This window comes from Balaenoptera borealis (assembly GCF_965194805.1).
Source record: "Balaenoptera borealis genome assembly, chromosome: 6".
Classification (NCBI taxonomy): Eukaryota; Metazoa; Chordata; class Mammalia; order Artiodactyla; family Balaenopteridae; genus Balaenoptera; species Balaenoptera borealis.
Genome location: NC_138863.1, coordinates 26,847,957 through 26,867,664, shown reverse-complemented (window position 1 = coordinate 26,867,664; position 19,708 = coordinate 26,847,957). Strand labels below are relative to the sequence as shown.

The window sequence follows — 19,708 nt, the reverse complement described above, 5'->3', positions numbered from 1 at the left end:
GGTCAGTGTAAGTAGAGCACAACTACCAGATGTATCCAGATGGGTCCCATCAGGAAGGAGAAACCACACAGTAATTTGAACAGTGCAAGTTTAATATAGTGAATTATTAAGTATAACAGAGGATTGGGGGATTGGGGTAATAAGGGACCAGCTAGTAAGAAGTAAAGAGAATTCTAAAGAACATAGAAATAGCAGATATAATGGAGCAGTCACTGACTTTGAAGCTCAGACACAACACCCAAGGAAGAAGCCCCTCCAGGACTGAGATCCAGACCTTGTTGGAGAGGACGGAGTCACACCTCACTGAATGGCAGAGAAGTCTGTGTGGTGCTGTATCAGGGGAACTTGCTGGAAATCTGCCCTCTGGAACTTGTCAGAAATCCACTCTCTAGGGTGCTAGGGAAAGCTGTTCATGGGGGGGCCTCTTAGTAGTGGCACTTTGCTACAGAACTTCCTGAAACGGGATGTGCCAGGGGAGCTATTGGCCCCTGGGTGCTGCCGGCCACTGATCACGATAGGAGCTGGGCACAGGAAGTCAGAACCAGGAAGCAGAATTCTTTCCTCTTGCAATACCTCTTCCATTCCCTCTACTGACAACGCTTAACATCGTGCCAGCTGTCAACAGAAAAATATTTAAAGGACCCGAATCCATTTTCACAGAGCAAGCAGAAAAGATGAATTTGGAGTTAAGAGGCAAAAATAAATAACTGGCACACCAATGCAAGCATGATAATGAGGTTAGAGTGATAGGCACAACCAGATTATGCAGGCCATGTTGGCCACTGTAAACAGCTTGCATTTTATTTTAAGATTTTTATTTAAAAGTCTATTGGAGGGGTTTGAGCAGAGGAGTGGAGAAACGAGAGAGGAAGCAATAAGACTAGGAAGAAGTAACTGCAGTAAAGCCTAATGGGACATGTTGGTGTCTGTGGAGCTGATGCAAAGTGGTTGGAAGGAGAATCTATGGGACCTCCTGATGGATTAAAAGTTGCCATGCTGTTGATGTCCAAAGCGTATTCTAGCTCCCTGTAAGAGGGATAAACTCTAACATTCCATACGTAGGAACTTATATGAAGAGACGCTTTCTACCATCAGTTGACTGCCCACTCGGTTAAATAATTAGTATCGTAGCAACTTATGTGGTTGAATTGTAACTTATACTTAGTTTGCTACTTCAATTAAAATATTCAAGAATATTAGACTACAAGATAACATCAATGGTCACAACCATCGTGTACATAGACAGTCACCCCTCCACATGCCAGACAATGCTAACGAGAGTAGAGAGGAGAAAGGGCATCACGTGCTTTGGTAGGGGAGCAGAAAGGCTATGAAAATGATTCACAGGGCCCCAGACCTGGTCGGGGTTTGTATATCTGAACTTTTTACTGCACCCACAGTAAGAAATATGTTTTACTCATGACTCATGGCAAGTATGTAAAGTGAAACAGAAGTATCACCAACCATACGAATCCTTACTCCATTTGTTGCATTTTGATAGTTTTTATTCTAGTTAACATTTTAATAATAGTCATATCCTTTTGAGTTAATTTCTTGAACCAGTAATGAGTCATAACCTCCAATTCAAAAAGTATGTGCCTAGTAAATTAAGGAGAACCTCTCCTTCTCGCTCTCAGTGGCTGCCTTTTTTTTTTTTTTTTTTTTTTCTGAAGCTCTTCCTGTGTGGGTGGCACCATTTGCTAATTGATAGCAGGATATAAAATTTTCTCTTTTGCATCATTTAATTCAGGAAGAAATTATGCTGGGGGTTAATTTCAGATTTTAGATTTAAGATTCCATCTTTGGATTCCAGAAGTTCTAAGTTTATAATTTGTCCTGTATTGTCTATCATTCTCACCAGACCATACGTTCCTCAAGGTGAGGAAGTTGAACTTACTTACCTTCCTGTCCCCTGAGATGCCTGAGATGCTGAGTAATTGCTTAAAACTAATTTGTAGTGCAATTAAGTTGAACATTAAATAATGAATGTATTGTGTGTTTCAACTGAATAATAGAATTCCAGAATTCTGAGATTTTTTTAAAAATTAGTTTTGCTGTCTTATATGGATATATGACTTTAGAATTTTCAAAATGATTTCATTTTCCTCAGAGTATAACTTCTGTTTGTTTAGCACCTTGCAGTTTCCTTGGCTCCTTTACATAATATTATCAAACTGAAATTAAAATATCCCAATGAAGTACACAATATTATGCCCATTTCTATCAAGGTACAAGTCAACCTGAAAGCTTAGCATAAAAGAAACATCATGATCTGAACCTCATCTGTTTTTATAGACTCTCATCAGTGTCCACCACCCAAATTACTCACCAGCTATACCAACTGCATGATTCTCCCCCACCGACTTAAAACTCATGATTTTTAAGAAAATCCTTGCCTTCGTAGGCATTGTTCGCTCTGACTGAAATGCTGATCCGCTCTCCTGACCCATCCTCAACTTTGCCTGTATAATTGCTACCTATCCTTCAAAACTCTCTCAAATGTCTCTACTTCTAGGTAGTATCTAGCAAAAGCAAAATGAGTGAGACCAGTTAGGAGGACAGTAGAGTAAACCAGACAAGAGATAAGTGAATGAATAAATGACCAAATGAGAAAAGCAGAGCTATAAGCTACATTGTGCCTCCCCTTGGAATGTATGACTGCCAGGATAATCATGTTCTTTCTGCCATTGGGAACAGGGTCTCTCTCGTGATTCCTCCGTGCCAAAGGTCCCGCTATGCCACCTACTTTGACGTTGCTGTTCTTCGCTGCCTACTCCAGCCCCATTGGTCTGAGGAGGGCACTCAGTGGTCTCTGATGTACTATCTACAAAGGCTGAGACACATGTTGGAAGAGAAGCCAGAAAAGCCCACAGAGCCGGATATTCCTCTCCTGCCCAGACCCAGAAGTAGCTCCATGGTGGCGGCAGCTCCCTCACTAGTGAACACACACAAAACCCAAGTAAGAGAAACTTGGTCCATTATCATTTGAACCAACAACTTCAGCCATAACAGATTCTTTTTTTCTTCTGTGTATCCAGCTCTTATTTATCCCAGTGCTGATGGTTGGATTGGTGGGTTACTCTGATGCTATTTTCCATCTTTTACTGCTGGATCCTTCTGCTGTTCTTAAGCATTTAATTGACCATTGAAAGAGGTGCTATCTAAATGTCTCTTACACACAGTTATCTAGAGTAAGCCTCTGTTGATCCAGAATAATGGAAAATGGATCCTCTGGCTAATCAAAATGCTAGTTAATCGAGAGTTTTCACATGTAAGTGTCAATTAATGATATTATAAAATGCATGACACTAGCATTTTACTGAACGTGATTTAACCTCCTTTGGCACAGCTCAACATTTTCCAGTGCCTCAATGTCATCATTAGCAATATCATTTTTTGATATATAGTCTTGTTCTTTATTATAGATGTTTGGAGGAATAAACTGAATGTGCACTGATGACATCCCCCTGAAAATCACTTTTTGATAAATGAAAGTCCTAGTACCAGCTTGAATACTTGTTCTTTTCATCTTTTTCATCAATACCACATATTGAATATGTAGAGAAAAGTACGATTCACTGTGTGTTCCAGTTGTTTGGGCTTACTGAAATGTGATTTGGCTGTGTCTAAAAGACATCTGCATATTCTGAAAATAAACAGGAGCAATATCAGAATGAAAAGGAAATATGCTCTGTTTTAGTAATAGATGATTCTGCCCAAAGTGAATATCTCCTCTGGTGAATCATTAAATGTAAAAACACTTTTTTTTTTTTTTTTAATAGAAAGAGAAAAAGAGATACCTGTCCCCTCCTTATTTTCTTAGCTTTCCTAAATCTGGAACTTTGTACTCTCACTGTTGAAACTCCAAACAGAAGTTACAATTAATATGAAATATACCTCTAAGTCCTTGATCATTAATCTACCTTTATTAAGGATCTCACCATGAAGTGTAATGAAGAGGAAAAATCTCTCAGCTCTGAGGCTTTTTCCAAAGTTTCATTGACCAACCTACGTAGGTCTGCAGTCCCAGATCTTTCTTCAGACCTTGGCATGAACATTTTTAAGAAGGTGAGTAGAACCATTTATGGTCTTTGCATTTTGGTAATAAAAAAAAAAAATACACAGTGGGGCATGAGGTGCTTCTGATCATGCTGCAGAGTTGGGTGGGATGAGGAAGGGACTTCAGAACAGAGGTCCACTCCCAATTATAGCACTGGCTGGCAGCATGACCTTGGGCAGCATGACCTTGGGCAGCATGACCTTGGGCAAGTCCCTCCTTGTGCATGAGTACTTCCCATTCTACATGTTATGTGGGGTTGTTACAGAACTCAGTCCTGATGATGTGTGTAAAGTGCTTTTAGTAGTGTGGTTATAGAGATGGTTGTAGTAGCAGTAATGGTAACTTACATTTGTATGGCTCATTCTCATTTTACCTAGCACTTTATATAAATAATTCTCATTTAATCCAATGAGATTTTTATTCTCCACAATTTATACCTAAGAAACTGAGTCTTAACTGCAGTTCTTAAAGTGATGGGATCATCATGGAACATTTATTCTTGAAGTCATCTCTGTTTTAAAGGCAACAGACAAACCAAGCTTTGTTGATAAAGTAGTAAATCCTTCTAACTGACCCCTAGGTTTACGACCATCACTTCCCTTTGTGAATGACAGTGTAGGTTTCCATTCAACAAACATTTATTGAACATCCATAAGAAGCTAGAACCATAAAGGTGGGAAATTAAAGGTGGAGTCTTTGTGCAAATAAACTGACTTGGGAGTCAATTGACTGGGGTTCAAATTCCAGCCCTACCACTTTCTACCCATGTGATACTGGCAAAATGATATTGGTTTCTTCATCTATAAATGGGTACATAATATACTTACCTCAAAGGGTTATGAGGATTGAGGTAATGCATGTAAAGTCTTTATTGTGCCTGGTACTTAGCAAGTACTCAATAAATGTTAATTATTATTCTCAAAAAAAAAAAAAAAAAATGAAATGGGACTGAGCCTTAAAAACCTTATGTAGTCTTTGAAAGGTTGAGTTCAAACTCAAAACTAGGTCTTCTAACTAAATAATTCATGCTCTTATGAATCCACACTTCACCTCTCTATAAGTGAATGGAGCTAATCAAATAGAAAATAATATGTGTAGAATAATATATGTGTGATGGCTTATTTTTCTCTTTTGCAAAATGACTGGTTTATGTCAATGAATAACACAGAATTAACAACCTATCTATGAACTCAGAGTGTTGCTACACAAGTAGTCCTCTGCCTTCATTGATGATGCAGTCATAAGCAGTGGCTGTAGTTTTTCTAAAAATGTCATTCAGTGGGGGCAAAAGAGGTTTTCCATACTGGCTGCACATGAGAATCTCTGCAGAACTTTAAAAAATTCAAATGCCCAGGCCTGACCCCAGACCTATTAAGTCACAATGGCTAAAGGTTAGGCCCAGACATCGATATATTTTAAAAGGTTTCCAAGCAATTCTAAACTCTTAGTTATACTGGACCTTGAACTTATTTGACTGGTAGGAGTAATAGAGTTGCCTCTCCTTATGGACAGAGGCACACATTTGAAGTTGTTTGGCTGAAACAATGTATCTCAGTCTGGAGAAATGGAACAGAAAAAGACTGGCTGGTCCAAGTGATGACTCAGGGATCCTATACCCTAACCCAGGGTTTCTCAAGTTTTACCAAGCATCAGAATCACCTACAGGGCTTATTAAAACACATTGCTGGCTTCCCCTTTTGGGTTTCTGATCCAGTATGTCTGGGGTTGAACCTGAAAATTTGCATTTCTGACAATTTCCCAGGCACTGATGCTGCTGGTCTAGGAACTACACTTTGAGAACCACTCCTCAAACCCAACCCAGCAAAAAAACCCCCCAGGAAATACATTATCTTTTCCTTAGTTTCCTTCACTCTTTTGACACATTGTAGAAATTTCTTCCATCTCTATTGGATGACATTCAGTGACTTTCCAGGTCTCCTTTTCCTGAAACATTTCCTGTATTTTACCCCAGATCATGAAGCCCTTTGGGAAGCAAACTGTAACCTTGCCTTTGCCCTGTGCCTGACCCTTCATCTCTCATTTCTGTAGTTCAAGAGCCGCAAAGAAGACAGAGAGAGAAAAGGTTCCATCCCATTCCACCACGCGGGGAAGAGGCGGCCTCGGAGAATGGGAGTGCCATTCCTGCTGCATGAGGACCACCTGGATGTGTCCCCCACCTGCAGCGCATTCTCCTTCGGAAGTTTCTCTGGGCTTGGAGAAGACAGGCGAGGCATGGAAAAAGGAGGCTGGCAAACCACCATTTTAGGTGACCACAAGGACCTTCCAAAGTAGGGCAGAGCTTCAGTGACCTGTTTAGAAATCTGGATCTAGGGCTCCCAGGGAAATCTGGATCTTTCTTGAATAGTTTAGTCAAGGAATTTGGGCCCAAATACAGGCTCCCCAGGACCAAAATAATGCTGTGTCTTCATAGCCAAAGAAATGCAGATAATTGAATTATGCAGCAATCCTGTATAATTAGACAGGTCATAGCCCTATTTCTTAGATCATTCTATAGTTCAATGATTTTATTTTATTGAAGTATAGTTGATATACAATATTGTGTTAATTTCTTCTGTACAGCAAAGTGACTCAGACATATATATATATATATATATATATATATATTCTTTTTCATATTATTTTCCATTATGATTTGTCACAGGATATTGACTATAGTTCCCTGTGCTGTACAGTAGGATGTTGTTTATCCATCCTATATATAATAGTTTGCCTCTGCTAATCCCCAATTCCCATGCCTTCTCTCTCCTACCCCACCCCCCTCCACCTTGGCAACCGCAAGTTTGTGCTCTATATTAGATCATTCTTGATGAGGACACATGGCCTTAGAGGGTTCTGTGCATTAACTTTCATTGTGAATCCAAAGACAGACTTCTCTTTAACTCAGATATTAAAAAAGGAAGATGTAAAGAAAAGAAAAAGGAGCTTTTTTTTTTTCCCTTTCTGGATGTCATATTAAGAAGGCCAGCTTAAAAGCAAGAGCTGACAGCTAGCGGGGACCTAACAGATGGTTTCTGACATTTGGCTTAGATTGGGGCTGACCTTATCACAGGCAGCGTCATCAATCATCTCGACCCTGAATGTTCCCAAGGCAAGCTAGTCGGCTGTGCCTCACATACTGCCTAATGTCCCCTCACTATCACTGCTGTCCTTTGGACAGACAGAATCTTGGCAGAATCTTCAGATTTTCAAACCCTCTTGTGGTGCTCTTGTCCATCTCAGGGAAATTTAGCCGGCGGGGCAGCTCGGACGCGGCCACTGAGATGGAGAGCCTGAGCGGCAGGCACTCCCACTCTCATCACACGCTGGTGAGTGACCTGCCGGACCACTCCAACAGCCATGGGGAAAACACCGTCAAGGAAGGTGGGTTGGAGGCGGCCCCTGCAGGTGGGCGTCCAGGTTCTGTTTCCTGTTTTTACTCCATGTTCCATTTTCATTGTAATCTGGCTCCGTGTGCTTTTTGAAAAATTGCATTCGTGTATTACATTGCTTGATAATTTACTTGTGAGCCATTCTTAAAATTTCCTTAGTAGCAAGAGCTATTGGATAGCACACTATGAACACCATGCCTCTCAGGGAAAGCAAGGGCAAGCCATTCATAGTTGTTTTCAAAAGAGCATAGACCTACAGGGCTAGGAGAAACTTGAGGGCATCTATGATGTCCCTCTGAAGGGCTTGTCCACTTTCTGTGGGAGGAAAGTCCCTGCCTTCCAAGGTCACCTATTCCCTTTCCAGACAGCTGCTATTTTGTGCTTTATGTGGAGCAAATGTGTGTCTCTGGATGGGATCCAAGATGGGGGTTTCTTATTCTGTGCTCTTAACCTATGAGCATAAATGTAGTCCCTCTTTTCCCTGGGCTGTACTTCAAGTATTTGATGACATCTATTAGTTACCACCACAAATTTATGTTCCATTATTCTTAAGCAAAGGAGAAAAAGAATCTTTCTTGTTTGCTGTTACCTAAATATACTAGATAAAACCAAATATTTTAACAGCTATTTACTTGTGGGGAATACTTCAACCAAACTAGTTTAACTATACCAGTAGGGTCTATCATCTAACAGTGAGTAAAATGCACCTGTTAGACAAAAAATTCTAGCCTGGATCTCAAGCCAGTTAAGAATTCACATGTTCTATAGCCTTCATTGTTTATCAGATATTACATGACTTAACATCATGGGAGTTGAGAATAGCTTTGAGACTACTAGTCAAATATCTGCTAATGCTGTGATCGTGGTCATGATTTAAATAGTAGTATAACTGTCTAACATGATGTCATACGTTAATATGGGGAAAACTAAGACATTGCTTTCCTTTTTTTAGTTCGATCCCAGATCTCCACTATCACAGTTGCAACCTTCAATACCACATTGGCGTCATTCAACGTAGGCTATGCAGACTTTTTCAGTGAGCATATGAGGAAGCTCTGCAACCAGGTGCCTATACCTGAGATGCCACATGAACCCCTGGCATGTGCAAACCTGCCTCGAAGCCTCACAGACTCCTGCATAAACTACAGCTACTTGGAAGACACAGAACATATTGATGGGACCAATAACTTTGTCCACAAGAATGGCATGCTTGATCTTTCTGTAAGGAGCAAGAATTTTTCTTACTGAAGCTTGAAAGATATAGAATCTTTGGCCCAGTTTTTACAATGTTGGATAAAATGTGCATATAAATTCTTAGAAATGTTGAGCCTTTAAATGAAAAAGCTACCCTTTTAAAAAATATATTTATTTATTTATTTGGTTGTGCTGGGTCTTAGTTGCGGCAGGCAGGCTCCTTAGTTGCGGCTTGCCAGCTCCTTAGTTGAGGCACATGCCTCCTTAGTTTTGGCATAGATGTGGGATCTAGTTCCCTGACTAGGGATCGAACCCCGGCCCCCTGCATTGGGAGTGTGGAGTCTTAACCACTGTGCCACCAGCGAAGTCCCTGAAAAAGCTATCCTTTTAAAAAAAATTTCACAAGTGTATCACCCATCTTAGATGCACCTTTTCTTTTCTTTTTTTTCTTAAGCATTACATTAGATTTGATCTGATCTCAGAATATTTTTATAATCTAAAAACATTAGTGAATCCTGAATACACGTAGTAAATATATGTGTGTGTGTGTGTGTGTGCGCGCGCGTGTGCGCACGCTAAGTCCTTCTTTCCTAGAATGGAAGTAAAAAGTTCTCAGTTTGTTTCATTTTGTTATATAAGCAGCATGACTATAAACCACCCATATAGCAGGAGAAAATGAATAGAAGTCCATTAAAACATTTAAACCTGCATTCTCAAGAATGCCTGTCTTGATTATGGTTATTAGCATATGAAAGGGTTGTTATATTTTACAAATATGTCACACAATTTTTTATTTCACATTAGGGAACCTGGCTCAGCAAATAATTTAAAATATCAAAATCAATAAAAGGACATAATTTAAACATGCAAATATTTTGCTTTTAAAATTGAATGTAGATAATGATGCAATTGCGAATGTGCAAATGTTCCTCTATTTTGTGTGTAAGGAAACCATTTCTCTTCACCCATTATTGGTAGAAAGCATTATTGGCAGGGAATTATAACACTTTGATTTTAAAAATCAGTTGAACAAGTTTCCATTTGGGCAAATAATTACTCTCCCATTAATTCATTATGTTTTGTTATCTCCATTAACTGTCTATATTATGGCAAGTCTTATAGTCCTTAAGTGAGATAACACACTTATACATTTTTAATTCCTTGGGTGATTTGTACTCTTTATTAAGCACATACACAAGGTCCCAATGCAGCTTAATAAGATCATCTGAAAATTACCTGAATTATTTATGCTTAAGTGCATAGAACAGCCTAAAGGAAATGTATTAAATGGAATAACCAAATCTATTTAGGAAGAGGTAATTCAAGTAACTTAATCACTCTCAGTTTACTTTTGTCTTCCCCCAGGTGGTTCTGAAGGCTGTTTATCTTGTCCTTAACCATGACATCAGTTCTCGCATCTGTGATGTGGCACTGAACATTGTGGAATGCTTGCTTCAACTTGGTGTGGTGCCCTGTGTAGAAAAGAACAGAAAGAAGAGTGAAAACAAGGAAAATGTGACTGTGGAAAAAAGACCAAGTGAGGGAACGTTCCAGTTCAAAGGAGTATCTGGAAGTTCCACCTGTGGATTTGGGGGCCCTTCAGTTAGTGGAGCTGGAGATGGAGGAGGAGAAGATGGAAGAGGTGGTAATGGAGGAGGTGGAGGAGGTGATGGAGGTGGAGGTGGAGGAGGAGGAGGTGGCCCCTATGAGAAGAATGATAAGAACCAAGAGAAGGTATGACTGAACCACCTTTTGTGTCCTCTTGAAATGTTGTTCCTGATTTCTTTCCAATTCTTGCTTGCCAGCAATTTGTTGACTCAGAATAGCAGCTAGTCACTAGAGCAAGAAAGTGGTGAGTCTAGAAATCTCTTCATTAGGTTCTCAGCAGGCATTAGTAAAAACAGTTACGTGAAATTGTATCCTACATTCAAAAGCCATTGCCATCCAAGCAATGTTAGAACTAATTCCCTGGTCATGTTAATTCTGCAAGAGAATATCTCAGATACACTACATTGCCATAATTCTCAGTCTGCCAACAACAGTCTCTTTCTCAAAACTTTCAGGGTCTGACCTAATGGAGTGGCATTCTAGTCTTCTCAGGCTGCCAAAACAAAATACAATAGATTGGGTGACTTAAACTACAGAAATTTATTTCTCACAGTTCTGGACTCTGAGAAGTCCAAGATCAAGGTGCCAGCAAGGTAGATTTCATTCTGAAGCATCTTCTCTTGGCTTGTAGGTGGCTGCCATTTTGCTATGTGCTCCCATGACATCTTTTTTCTATGTGCACACAGAGAAAGAGAGAGCAAGCTCTCCAGTGTCTCTTCTTATAAGGGCACTAATCCTATTGTACCAGGACTTCACTCTCATGACCTCATTTAACCCTAAAATTTACTTCCCAAAGGCCACATCTCCAAATGCCATCACCCTGGGGGGTTAGGGCGTCAACATATGAATTTGGGGGAGATGCAAACATTTAGTCCATAATAAGCAGTATAATTTTCCTGAAAAAATTTAAATAAAGTTCTTTCTCTTGATTTAAGGAACATATTTTTAGGTAGCCTACTTCAATCACAGGTAAAGGGAAAGAAAGGGAAAATTTTTGTTTAGTTAGTTGGTTTGGAAGACTAGCCTTGGTTCTCTTATGTCTCAGTGTGTCACTTCCAGGTGTCTTTAGCTTTCTTATTACTGATTGTTCCTGAATTTAATTCCCTTTGACTTGACAACACCTGATTTATGATCTCAGTGCTTAACGTCAATAATTAGTTTTCTCTTTTAATTTGAATTTTAAATAAGAACTACTGCAGCTTAAACTCATATAATTTATGCTGCTTTCAATTTGGGGTTTTAGTTGGAAAATGCTATTAAGGGATTGAAATCAACAAGAGATTTGAATCTCTAACAGGTGACAATCTACACATCAGGCCAAGTGTTTAGAAGTATAAGATTTCACTGTACAGAGTTCTACCACCTATATATTATCTAGAATATAAATTGTTATTTTCTTGTAAGCTATCAGGTTTTTACATCTGAATAAGTGTTCCAGTGCTCTTTCCTCTTTTATATTTTTTTCTCCATCTCTTTCCAGTCCTACCCGATGCATGTTTAATGTGCATTTATCATCTCTGTTTCTTCCCTGATTGTCTACTCTCATTTTCCCCAATATTTGTGGACTCTGATCTAATTATTCCTGCCCCAATATTCTTAGGTTCCTGAACCTAAGCTTTTCTTTAGGATTTCTTCTCCTGCCTCAATCATGTATACGTTTTCCAATTCTAATAGACTCTTCTGGTACTTAAGGTCCCCAACTTCTTATGTTCCCAAACATCACTGAGGACAATCCAAGGATCCTCAGATCTCACTGTAGATGAAAATTATCTAAATGATGGTATAGATCACAAGGGATTTGATATTGAATCCTAAGATCTAAGGAGTTATTCAATCAACAGTTATGTAGGAATTAAAAAACAAATACAAGTTTATAAGGACCAAATTTATAAACACAGCAAACAGATTCTTAAATATTCAATTTTTTTACCTGTCAATTTAGGTGGCCACTCAAAGAGAGAATAGTGCTATGTCATTATGTCATAATATTCAGGGGAAAATAGAAAGAAAAAAATTAAAGTTGTGAAATTTTGATAAGCTCTTATCAGTAAAGCTTAGATGTTCCCTAAATTGATGAGGGCTTTGTTATGTTTACGAAGATCTCTGAAGTTCATTATTAGAATTTTGTTTCTGTTTTGTTTTTGTTTTTAGCTCAAAAATTTCACCCAAGTAGTGGGGATTTTTTTTTTTGTTTTTTAATATTTATTTATTTGGTTGCACCAGGTCTTAGTTGTGGCAGGCATGCTCCTTAGTTGCAGCTCCCGGGCTCCTTAGTTGCGGCACGTGGGCTCCTTAGTTGTGGCATACAAACTCTTAGTTGCGGCATGCATGTGGGATCTAGTTCCCCAACCAGGGATCGAACCCAAGCCCCCTGCATTGGGAGCAGAGTCTTATCCACTGCGCTACCAGGGAAGTCCCCCAAGTAGTGTTTTCATCTACTTTCTTATTAAAGAACTGCAAGTCTCTTGCCTATTTAAAATCTAGATATCATACTAGAAACTTGATAATATAAATGCTACTTTAACCAAAACTATCACTTGATCAGGATGGGATTTTACAAAGTCAGATAATGTGTTCTCCAAAACAGCCACCAAAGATACAAATGTTTTGTAGTTAGTTCTACAAAATAATATTCTTTGTAATACAGAGAATTTGTAAAATCATACCTGACCGTAGGTCAGATGCATTGTACTTGTGAGTCACACAGGTCTGTTCTGCCTCTATCCCATCTGTTATTTTCAGTGGAATCAGGAGGTTTATCTAATTTTGCAACCTAGTAATGCCAGGAGCATGCGGGAATTGATTAATTCAGAAAGGAAGATCTAATTTCTATTTCTATATTTGCCACTAACTGGTACTGAGAGCTTGAAATGTTATTTAATATGTGTCCTGATTTCTGGCTGTAGCTGGATACAACTTTCTGAATGTCTTCTACTAGAGGAGCCAAAATCCCAAGGACATCTGAAGGTCCAAAGAAATACAAATAGATATTTACAAAAAGCTTTTGGAGCTAGGAATTTGCTTTAAAGGAACCTATGATATCAATAGTCTTTAAATGTATGTAAGTCAGTCTTCCAAATCAGCCCTTACCCAGGGTGACCTTTGGCTGTGCAGGCTGTGTACTCCACAAGGGCTCTCGGCTCAGAAGTCCAGACAGGACTGAAATCCAGTCTGAGCTCTGCTCACCAAGCTGTTTACCCAAGGGCTGCAGCTACTGAGAAGGATTCACCTTTTTCTAATTCATCCACCCAGAGGAGTGCCTTTTCTAATTTGCACAATGTTGCCCCCAATGGATAGCAGTGCCCCACACCTAGAAATAATAATTAACACTGGTTTTGCTATTATTACATGCCTTCCCTGTTTTGCCTCACAAACTCTGTGAAATACATATTTTTATGATTCCTATTTTGTAGGGCACAGAGTGGCTACGTAGCTTGCCCAAGGTTATGGAGCTAAGATTTGAATTTAAAACATTTCTGAATTTGATATGTATGTATGTATGCATGTATAAATAAATAAATGTATGTATCTGTGTGTGTGTATGTTTGTGTGTATGTATGTTTGAGTCTTCCATTTACAAGCATCTGAGCTGTAGAGTTCGCAAGAAACAGACTCAGACAAGGAGATATGCGCACAGGAGGTTTCCTGGGGTGTCTGCTCAGGATCAACATCTGCGGGGTGCAAAAGAAGCAGGATGGGGCAGAGAGAGAAGTTGAATTGCAATGTAGTTGTAACGGAGACTTCAGCCCATCACACAGGGAGCTCCAGAGGTGGGATGGCTCTTCAAAGTAATCCCCGGGTGAAGTAAGGGAGCCCACTTTATTCCACACACCTCCCCACACACACTCTTTATGCTCTTGACCAGCCATTGGAGGCAGACTGCTTCCAGGAGGAGAGCATAACCTGGGTCAAGGCAGGTCTCTTTAGCTAAGGGCAATGCCTGGAGAGGGACTCACCTGAGAGCTGTCATCCATCAATACTCCCAGCAGCTCAGAGAAGGAATGTTCAGTTCTGAAGGGGGCATCTCTGGAGTCCAGCACCACATCCACTACATGAGCATTTGGTTAGGAAAAAAGGACCAATTATATAACATTAGGGGAGCAGAGAGCCTACCCCATCACATAATGAACAGCACATGATGTCTAGATAACCCCCATCCCTTTCACACCCTCCCTGCATTTGAGTATGCTTTCTACGTGGGTGGCCCCAAAGTTTATGTATCAACCTGAGCATATGAAGATGGAAAAGGCCTTCACAATTTACAGAGCAATTCTTATCCATTATTTCATTTGTTTGGCACGGTAAGCTGATGAAGTAGGAAGGGAAGCTATTAGGATCCTCGATTCACAGGTGAGAAAAATAAAGCACAAAGAGATGAGTTCATTTACCTAATGTCATATGCAATTAAGGAACGGGAGCTGGACTCTCAGGTCCGCGGTGGCTGTGCTGACAGCAGAAAGTAGCTAGAAGGACTGAGGAATGTTGGCGCTTCCTGAAGGTAACGGCACTCCCACGCCGGGATCTGCATCATTCCTTAGCAACAGCGTCCTTATGCTTCTTTGGAAATAATTCAAGGAAGTTCATTTTTCTGGAAGCTATGTTCTTCACTAAGAACAAGGATTAAATGAGTCAAGAGAGAGGATGATAACACTTCTCACAGTTCACCTCGGGAGGGCTTCCGATTTAGCCTCAAACAAAGAACCATGCTGAATATTTACAAATTTTTTGGTATATTCTCTCTTTGCTTGTGCATGAGTATTACAATGTAGCAAAGGTATAAAATTAGAAAAATCCTTTGAAAATGTCAGAAATTACCACACGATTTCATAGTTTCAGACTTTGATCGGTTCCAGAAATTTAGCAATAATCCTTGCTTGGTGATATTAGCAGGAGCCTGTGGATGAGGGTACCTTCTGGAAAAAGCTACTTGCCTTCATCACTGGTAGTCCAGACTGTCTCTAGACAGTTATTCTGATAGTGTAACGAGGATATGAAAGCATGTCTTCTAATAAAGAGGTCTGCATTCATATCCTGTAGCACTAGAGGGTGTTCAAAATGCATAAACATTTTCTTTCTCATAAGTCCGTTCTAGAGTTTTGAAAAGTTAGCTTGCCTGTGGAGCCCTTGACAATTCTATTTGCCAAATTGCAGGGGCTTGCTGCAAAACGTATAAACTTGGTTTAATAATAAAATAGAGTCTTAGCAGCAAAAGAATCTTAGTGACTAAATGAACAGAATCTTCTTTCTTCCTCGTTCATGGGTACTAGGCTGAAAGTACGCCTGTAAGCAGCCATAGGCTTGCTCTAACCATGCTCATCAAAATAGTGAAGTCTCTGGGATGTGCCTATGGTTGCGGAGAAGGACACCGAGGGCTCTCTGGGGATCGTCTGAGACACCAGGTATTCCGGGAGAATGTAAGAGAACTAAAGTAGATTCCATTTCCTCTTCCTCTTCCCTCCCTCCAAATTAGGAATGAGTCCTTTGACAATGAGGGTCAGTGTTCCCTGAAGAATACTGTATTTTGTAAGGGTAATTAATGCTGTCTTAAGGTGGGAGGATTCCCACAAGATATCTCAAGACATCTAAAACCCAGGCTTAGGAAAGTTTAATTGGGAAAACCACTTCTGCCTCCTGCCTGGGCAGGCCAACTCCCAATTGGTAAAAGAGTGTACAATTGGAACATGTGAATTAGAGTTTGAAAAAACATTGCAAAGATGAATACATTTAGCAAGCTTCTGATAGTCCGTGGCAAATAACTTTTTAATCACCTGCCTGGGTACTATGGAAGCATATGTTATATTAGAAAAAGGGATCAAAGTTTAGGACTTGGTTTGTTGTTCTTAGATACGGAAAATGGCCCTTATTGGGACAAAATAGGACTACAAAAGTAGCCAGTCATTTTCTGGCTGCTTTGTTTGAGAATGAACCTTGACTACTAAATATTTGAGATCATATCCCTTTGAACTGTGTGAAACTTGAAACTCTGCTCTCAGGCTTGCAAAGCATAATTCTGTAATGGAACATGGAAATGTAATTCCAGCTCATTTTCATTTGCCGCCACTGGTGACTACTTTTCACTTAAGACTTGAGCAATAACCCACCTCCACAACAAGTCCAAAATGCAACAGTTGCCCTTATACATACTTTTGAACTGAAATATTTAAGAAAATATTCCCTTAAAAACAAGGGGTCGATGCAAATTTGAGACCAGGAAACCCTTTGGCATAACTTAGCAGAGTTTTAGGATCATGTCAAAGTCTAATGCCAGCCCATTTTTCCTTGGTATTAGGTTTTGTCGTGAAATGTTCACACAGCCTTAGCATGCTGTGTTACTTTCCTAATCTATCATCTACCTATCTATCCATCTGTATATCATTCTCTTTCTTTTATATTCTATTGTGTTGTATTATATTAATTATTTGCATGTGGGAGTTTTATTCATAGTAATTAACTTCTAAATTCTGAAACTTGAAAACTTTGACCAAGATCTAGATTTTGAGGCCCCAAATTTTAAGAAATCAAAATAATAAGTAATAAGGCAGTAGAAAGCTGACATTGCCCCCATCTCTGCACATGTGTATGTGATTTTTGATCTTTGATTTTTATTCTATCACAGTATGAATAAATGCCTTCAAGGCTGAAACCACATCACTCCTCATGCAGAAAACCAATTCTATGAAATCAAACATCAAAATATAAAAAGAAGTGTCATGCTGCAGTTGGAGGTATAAACTCATTCTGATATCAGAATGTGTCTTTCTAGAATTGGAGAAGCTAGGGCTAGTTGGATCAGAAACCACTTGAGAGGCTGTTGTTACTGCTTAATCACCATATGTTCTTTTCTCAAGAGTACTGAATATTTCCTGTCAGGATGTCCAGTTTTCTACCTGCCTTCTCAACTTTGTTGATTTACATGGCAATACCTCCATTCTCTAGTAGCCCAGTTCAGTACTCACTATAGGGATTATACTCACTTGTCCGTGCTTAGTAAACACGTTGTCCAAGAGAGAAATTTGAGAAATTTTCCCTGGGAATGTCTAATTCAAGAAGCTAGATATTTCCAGATTTCTCTGGCATTGGATTATCAAAAGTTACTTAGCTTTTAATATATTAAAGACATTTCTTACCTCTACCAGATCAGGTCCTCTATACTTTTATTTTTTTAATAAACAGATTATTATTGCAACGATGTTCATCAAAGTGCCTAGCAATTCCAGCATGTTTCCTGGAATAGTCTAATCATTAGCTTGTAGTCCCAAATTATTGAAAGGGAATTCACTCTTTATATCTCTTGGAGAAGTTTAAAATATTCATTCAGAATCAAAATACGTATGGTTTGATATTCTGATTCTTGCTTGAACTTCTGATTGAACTCATTCAGACGTTCTAATAGCCTCTAAAGAGCAGATTTGAAACAATGCCTTTTTTGGTGTATTTTACAGAGAAGCAAGAAGTACTTTACAGGCTTCATTTTATAGCAAGAATCATTTATTTTATAAGAAAAGAAGCTTGCTTTAGAGCTAGCAACGAGTAACCTCTGGTTAACACCAATTTCCCAATCTTCTATGACCGAGTAAAGGAAAAATGGGAAAAAAAAAAAAAGTCAATCCACCTGACTTTGTGATACAGATGGAGAGACTATAACAAGGTCACACCAGGATGCCTATTGCTAATTACAAGTTTCAACCTTTTATAATCTTCCTTTTTCCTCTCGAGTTTTCCAAGAATCTTTCTCTGGGCCTTGATTTGTCAAAATGGTCATGTAACTTAAATTTTCTTCTGGGCCACCATTAAGGCCCACCAATAAGTCCCAATTCTCAGGGACTGCTTTCTCGGGGATCTAACTTCCTTGCTTCTGTCTGATTGTCCAAATTTCTCTATCCTCCTTTAAGGTTGTCCTCACCCAGGCACCCCTCCCTTCTTTTTTTTTTTTTTTTTAATTTATTTTATTTATTTTTGTCTGCATTGGGTCTTCGTTGCTGCCCGCGGGCTTTCTCTAGTTGTGGCGAGCAGGGGCTACTCTTCGTTGTGGTGCGCAGGCTTCTCATTGCGGTGGCTTCTCTTGTTGCAGAGCATGGACTCTAGGCACGTGGGCTTCAGTAGTTGTGGCATGCAGGCTCAGTAGTTGTGGCTCGCAGGCTCTAGAGCGCAGGCTCAGTAGTTGTGGCGCACGGGCTTAGTTGCTCCACGGTATGTGGGATCTTCCCAGACCAGGGCTTGAACCCGTGTCCCCTGCATTGGCAAGCGGATTCTTAACCACTGCGCCCCCAGGGAAGTCCCCTCCCATCTTGATCTTTAGCTTTTTCCCCTCAACCCAGAGTTCTCTCTTATCATTTTCCCATTTCATTCCATTGTTAAGGACTTTCTTTTTTATGATGATCTTGTTCTCCACAAGATATCAACTAATCTCTATTATTGGTCATCTTAAATCTTTTTTCAAAGTAGGTGTTATCTAGATACATTTTCCCCAACAATCACTATCTAAACTATTCATGTGACTATTATATCATCGGAGAAGTAACCACTATGAGGAGGTAAGACCCTGGCTTCTAATTTTGGCTCTGCTGTGAAACTTGGTGTATCAACTTGGGCAAAGTCCTTGACTTCTTTGAGTCTCAGTTTCTTCCACTGTAATATAGGGAAACTCTTCAAATCACAGAGAAAGTGTGAAAGTCAAATGTCGTTATGCACTTACAAGCAAGAAACACATTTTAAACAGCAAAGCACTGCACAAATGTGATTTTTCTCTCAATAGTAAGAGAGGGTTAGGGAGCCCCCTAAGGGTCTCAGATAGTATTAGCGCATTCTGTCTGTGGCCTTCTCAAACCAAAGAAGGTGATTTTATTTGTTCTGATGGTGGGGATTACTTGCTTTTTCTTTGCTAGATGGCAAAATTATTTGCTGGATCATAAGAAATATATTTTTAAGTAGCAGGGCCTAGTGGATGGTCAATTGCTTTTCATATCCTGAAGACCAACTTCTATTTAAATACCAAACTTCCACATTCAGAAGCAGACACAAAAATCAACAAACTAGACTTGCCTTTATTTTATGCCTCTTTCATGTTTCAAAGATCCTTCCCTCCTGACCATATAAGAGGACTCTGGACAAGCACTTCCTACAGCCCCTCACACCATCCATTAAATCTACTTAAATTCAAGATAGCTGAGCATGGGAGTGGCCTGCTCCTTCCCATGGCACAAACCCTTTGAGGTTTTCTAAACCTTGATGACCAATCCTATCACTTACCTAAATTTTACGCTTTAAGTTTTTTCATTGAGATCTTAAAATCTTGATCTTGGCAAAAATACTGAGCTCTTTCTGGGGCAGCATTAGCCCCTAGTTTGGGGTTTTTCCTGAGGAGCAGCCCTTCTCAAAGTCATCTACCTAGTACTGCTCAGCCTGTCTCTGCCCACTGCATTCTCAGACGAGAGGGGCTGGCAGGGTTGGTGGGCAC

The 19,708-nt window shown here is 39.6% G+C and overlaps 1 protein-coding gene across 6 annotated transcripts in view; it reads left to right on the top strand.

Moving 5' to 3' along the window:
- The window catches only part of UNC80 (unc-80 homolog, NALCN channel complex subunit), a 237,775-nt gene that overhangs the window by 35,568 nt on the left and 182,499 nt on the right, over window positions 1-19,708 (top strand). For 5 of the 6 annotated variants that reach the window (XM_082396407.1, XM_082396408.1, XM_082396409.1 and 2 more), the window contains exons 8-14: window positions 2,698-2,959; window positions 3,934-4,068; window positions 6,110-6,326; window positions 7,301-7,441; window positions 8,402-8,670; window positions 10,009-10,377; window positions 15,519-15,665. In XM_082396407.1, coding sequence (XP_082252533.1) covers window positions 2,698-2,959; window positions 3,934-4,068; window positions 6,110-6,326; window positions 7,301-7,441; window positions 8,402-8,670; window positions 10,009-10,377; window positions 15,519-15,665 — 1,540 coding nt within the window. The remainder of the gene's footprint in view (window positions 1-2,697; window positions 2,960-3,933; window positions 4,069-6,109; window positions 6,327-7,300; window positions 7,442-8,401; window positions 8,671-10,008; window positions 10,378-15,518; window positions 15,666-19,708) is intronic. The other variant, XM_082396411.1, reaches the window with a different exon arrangement.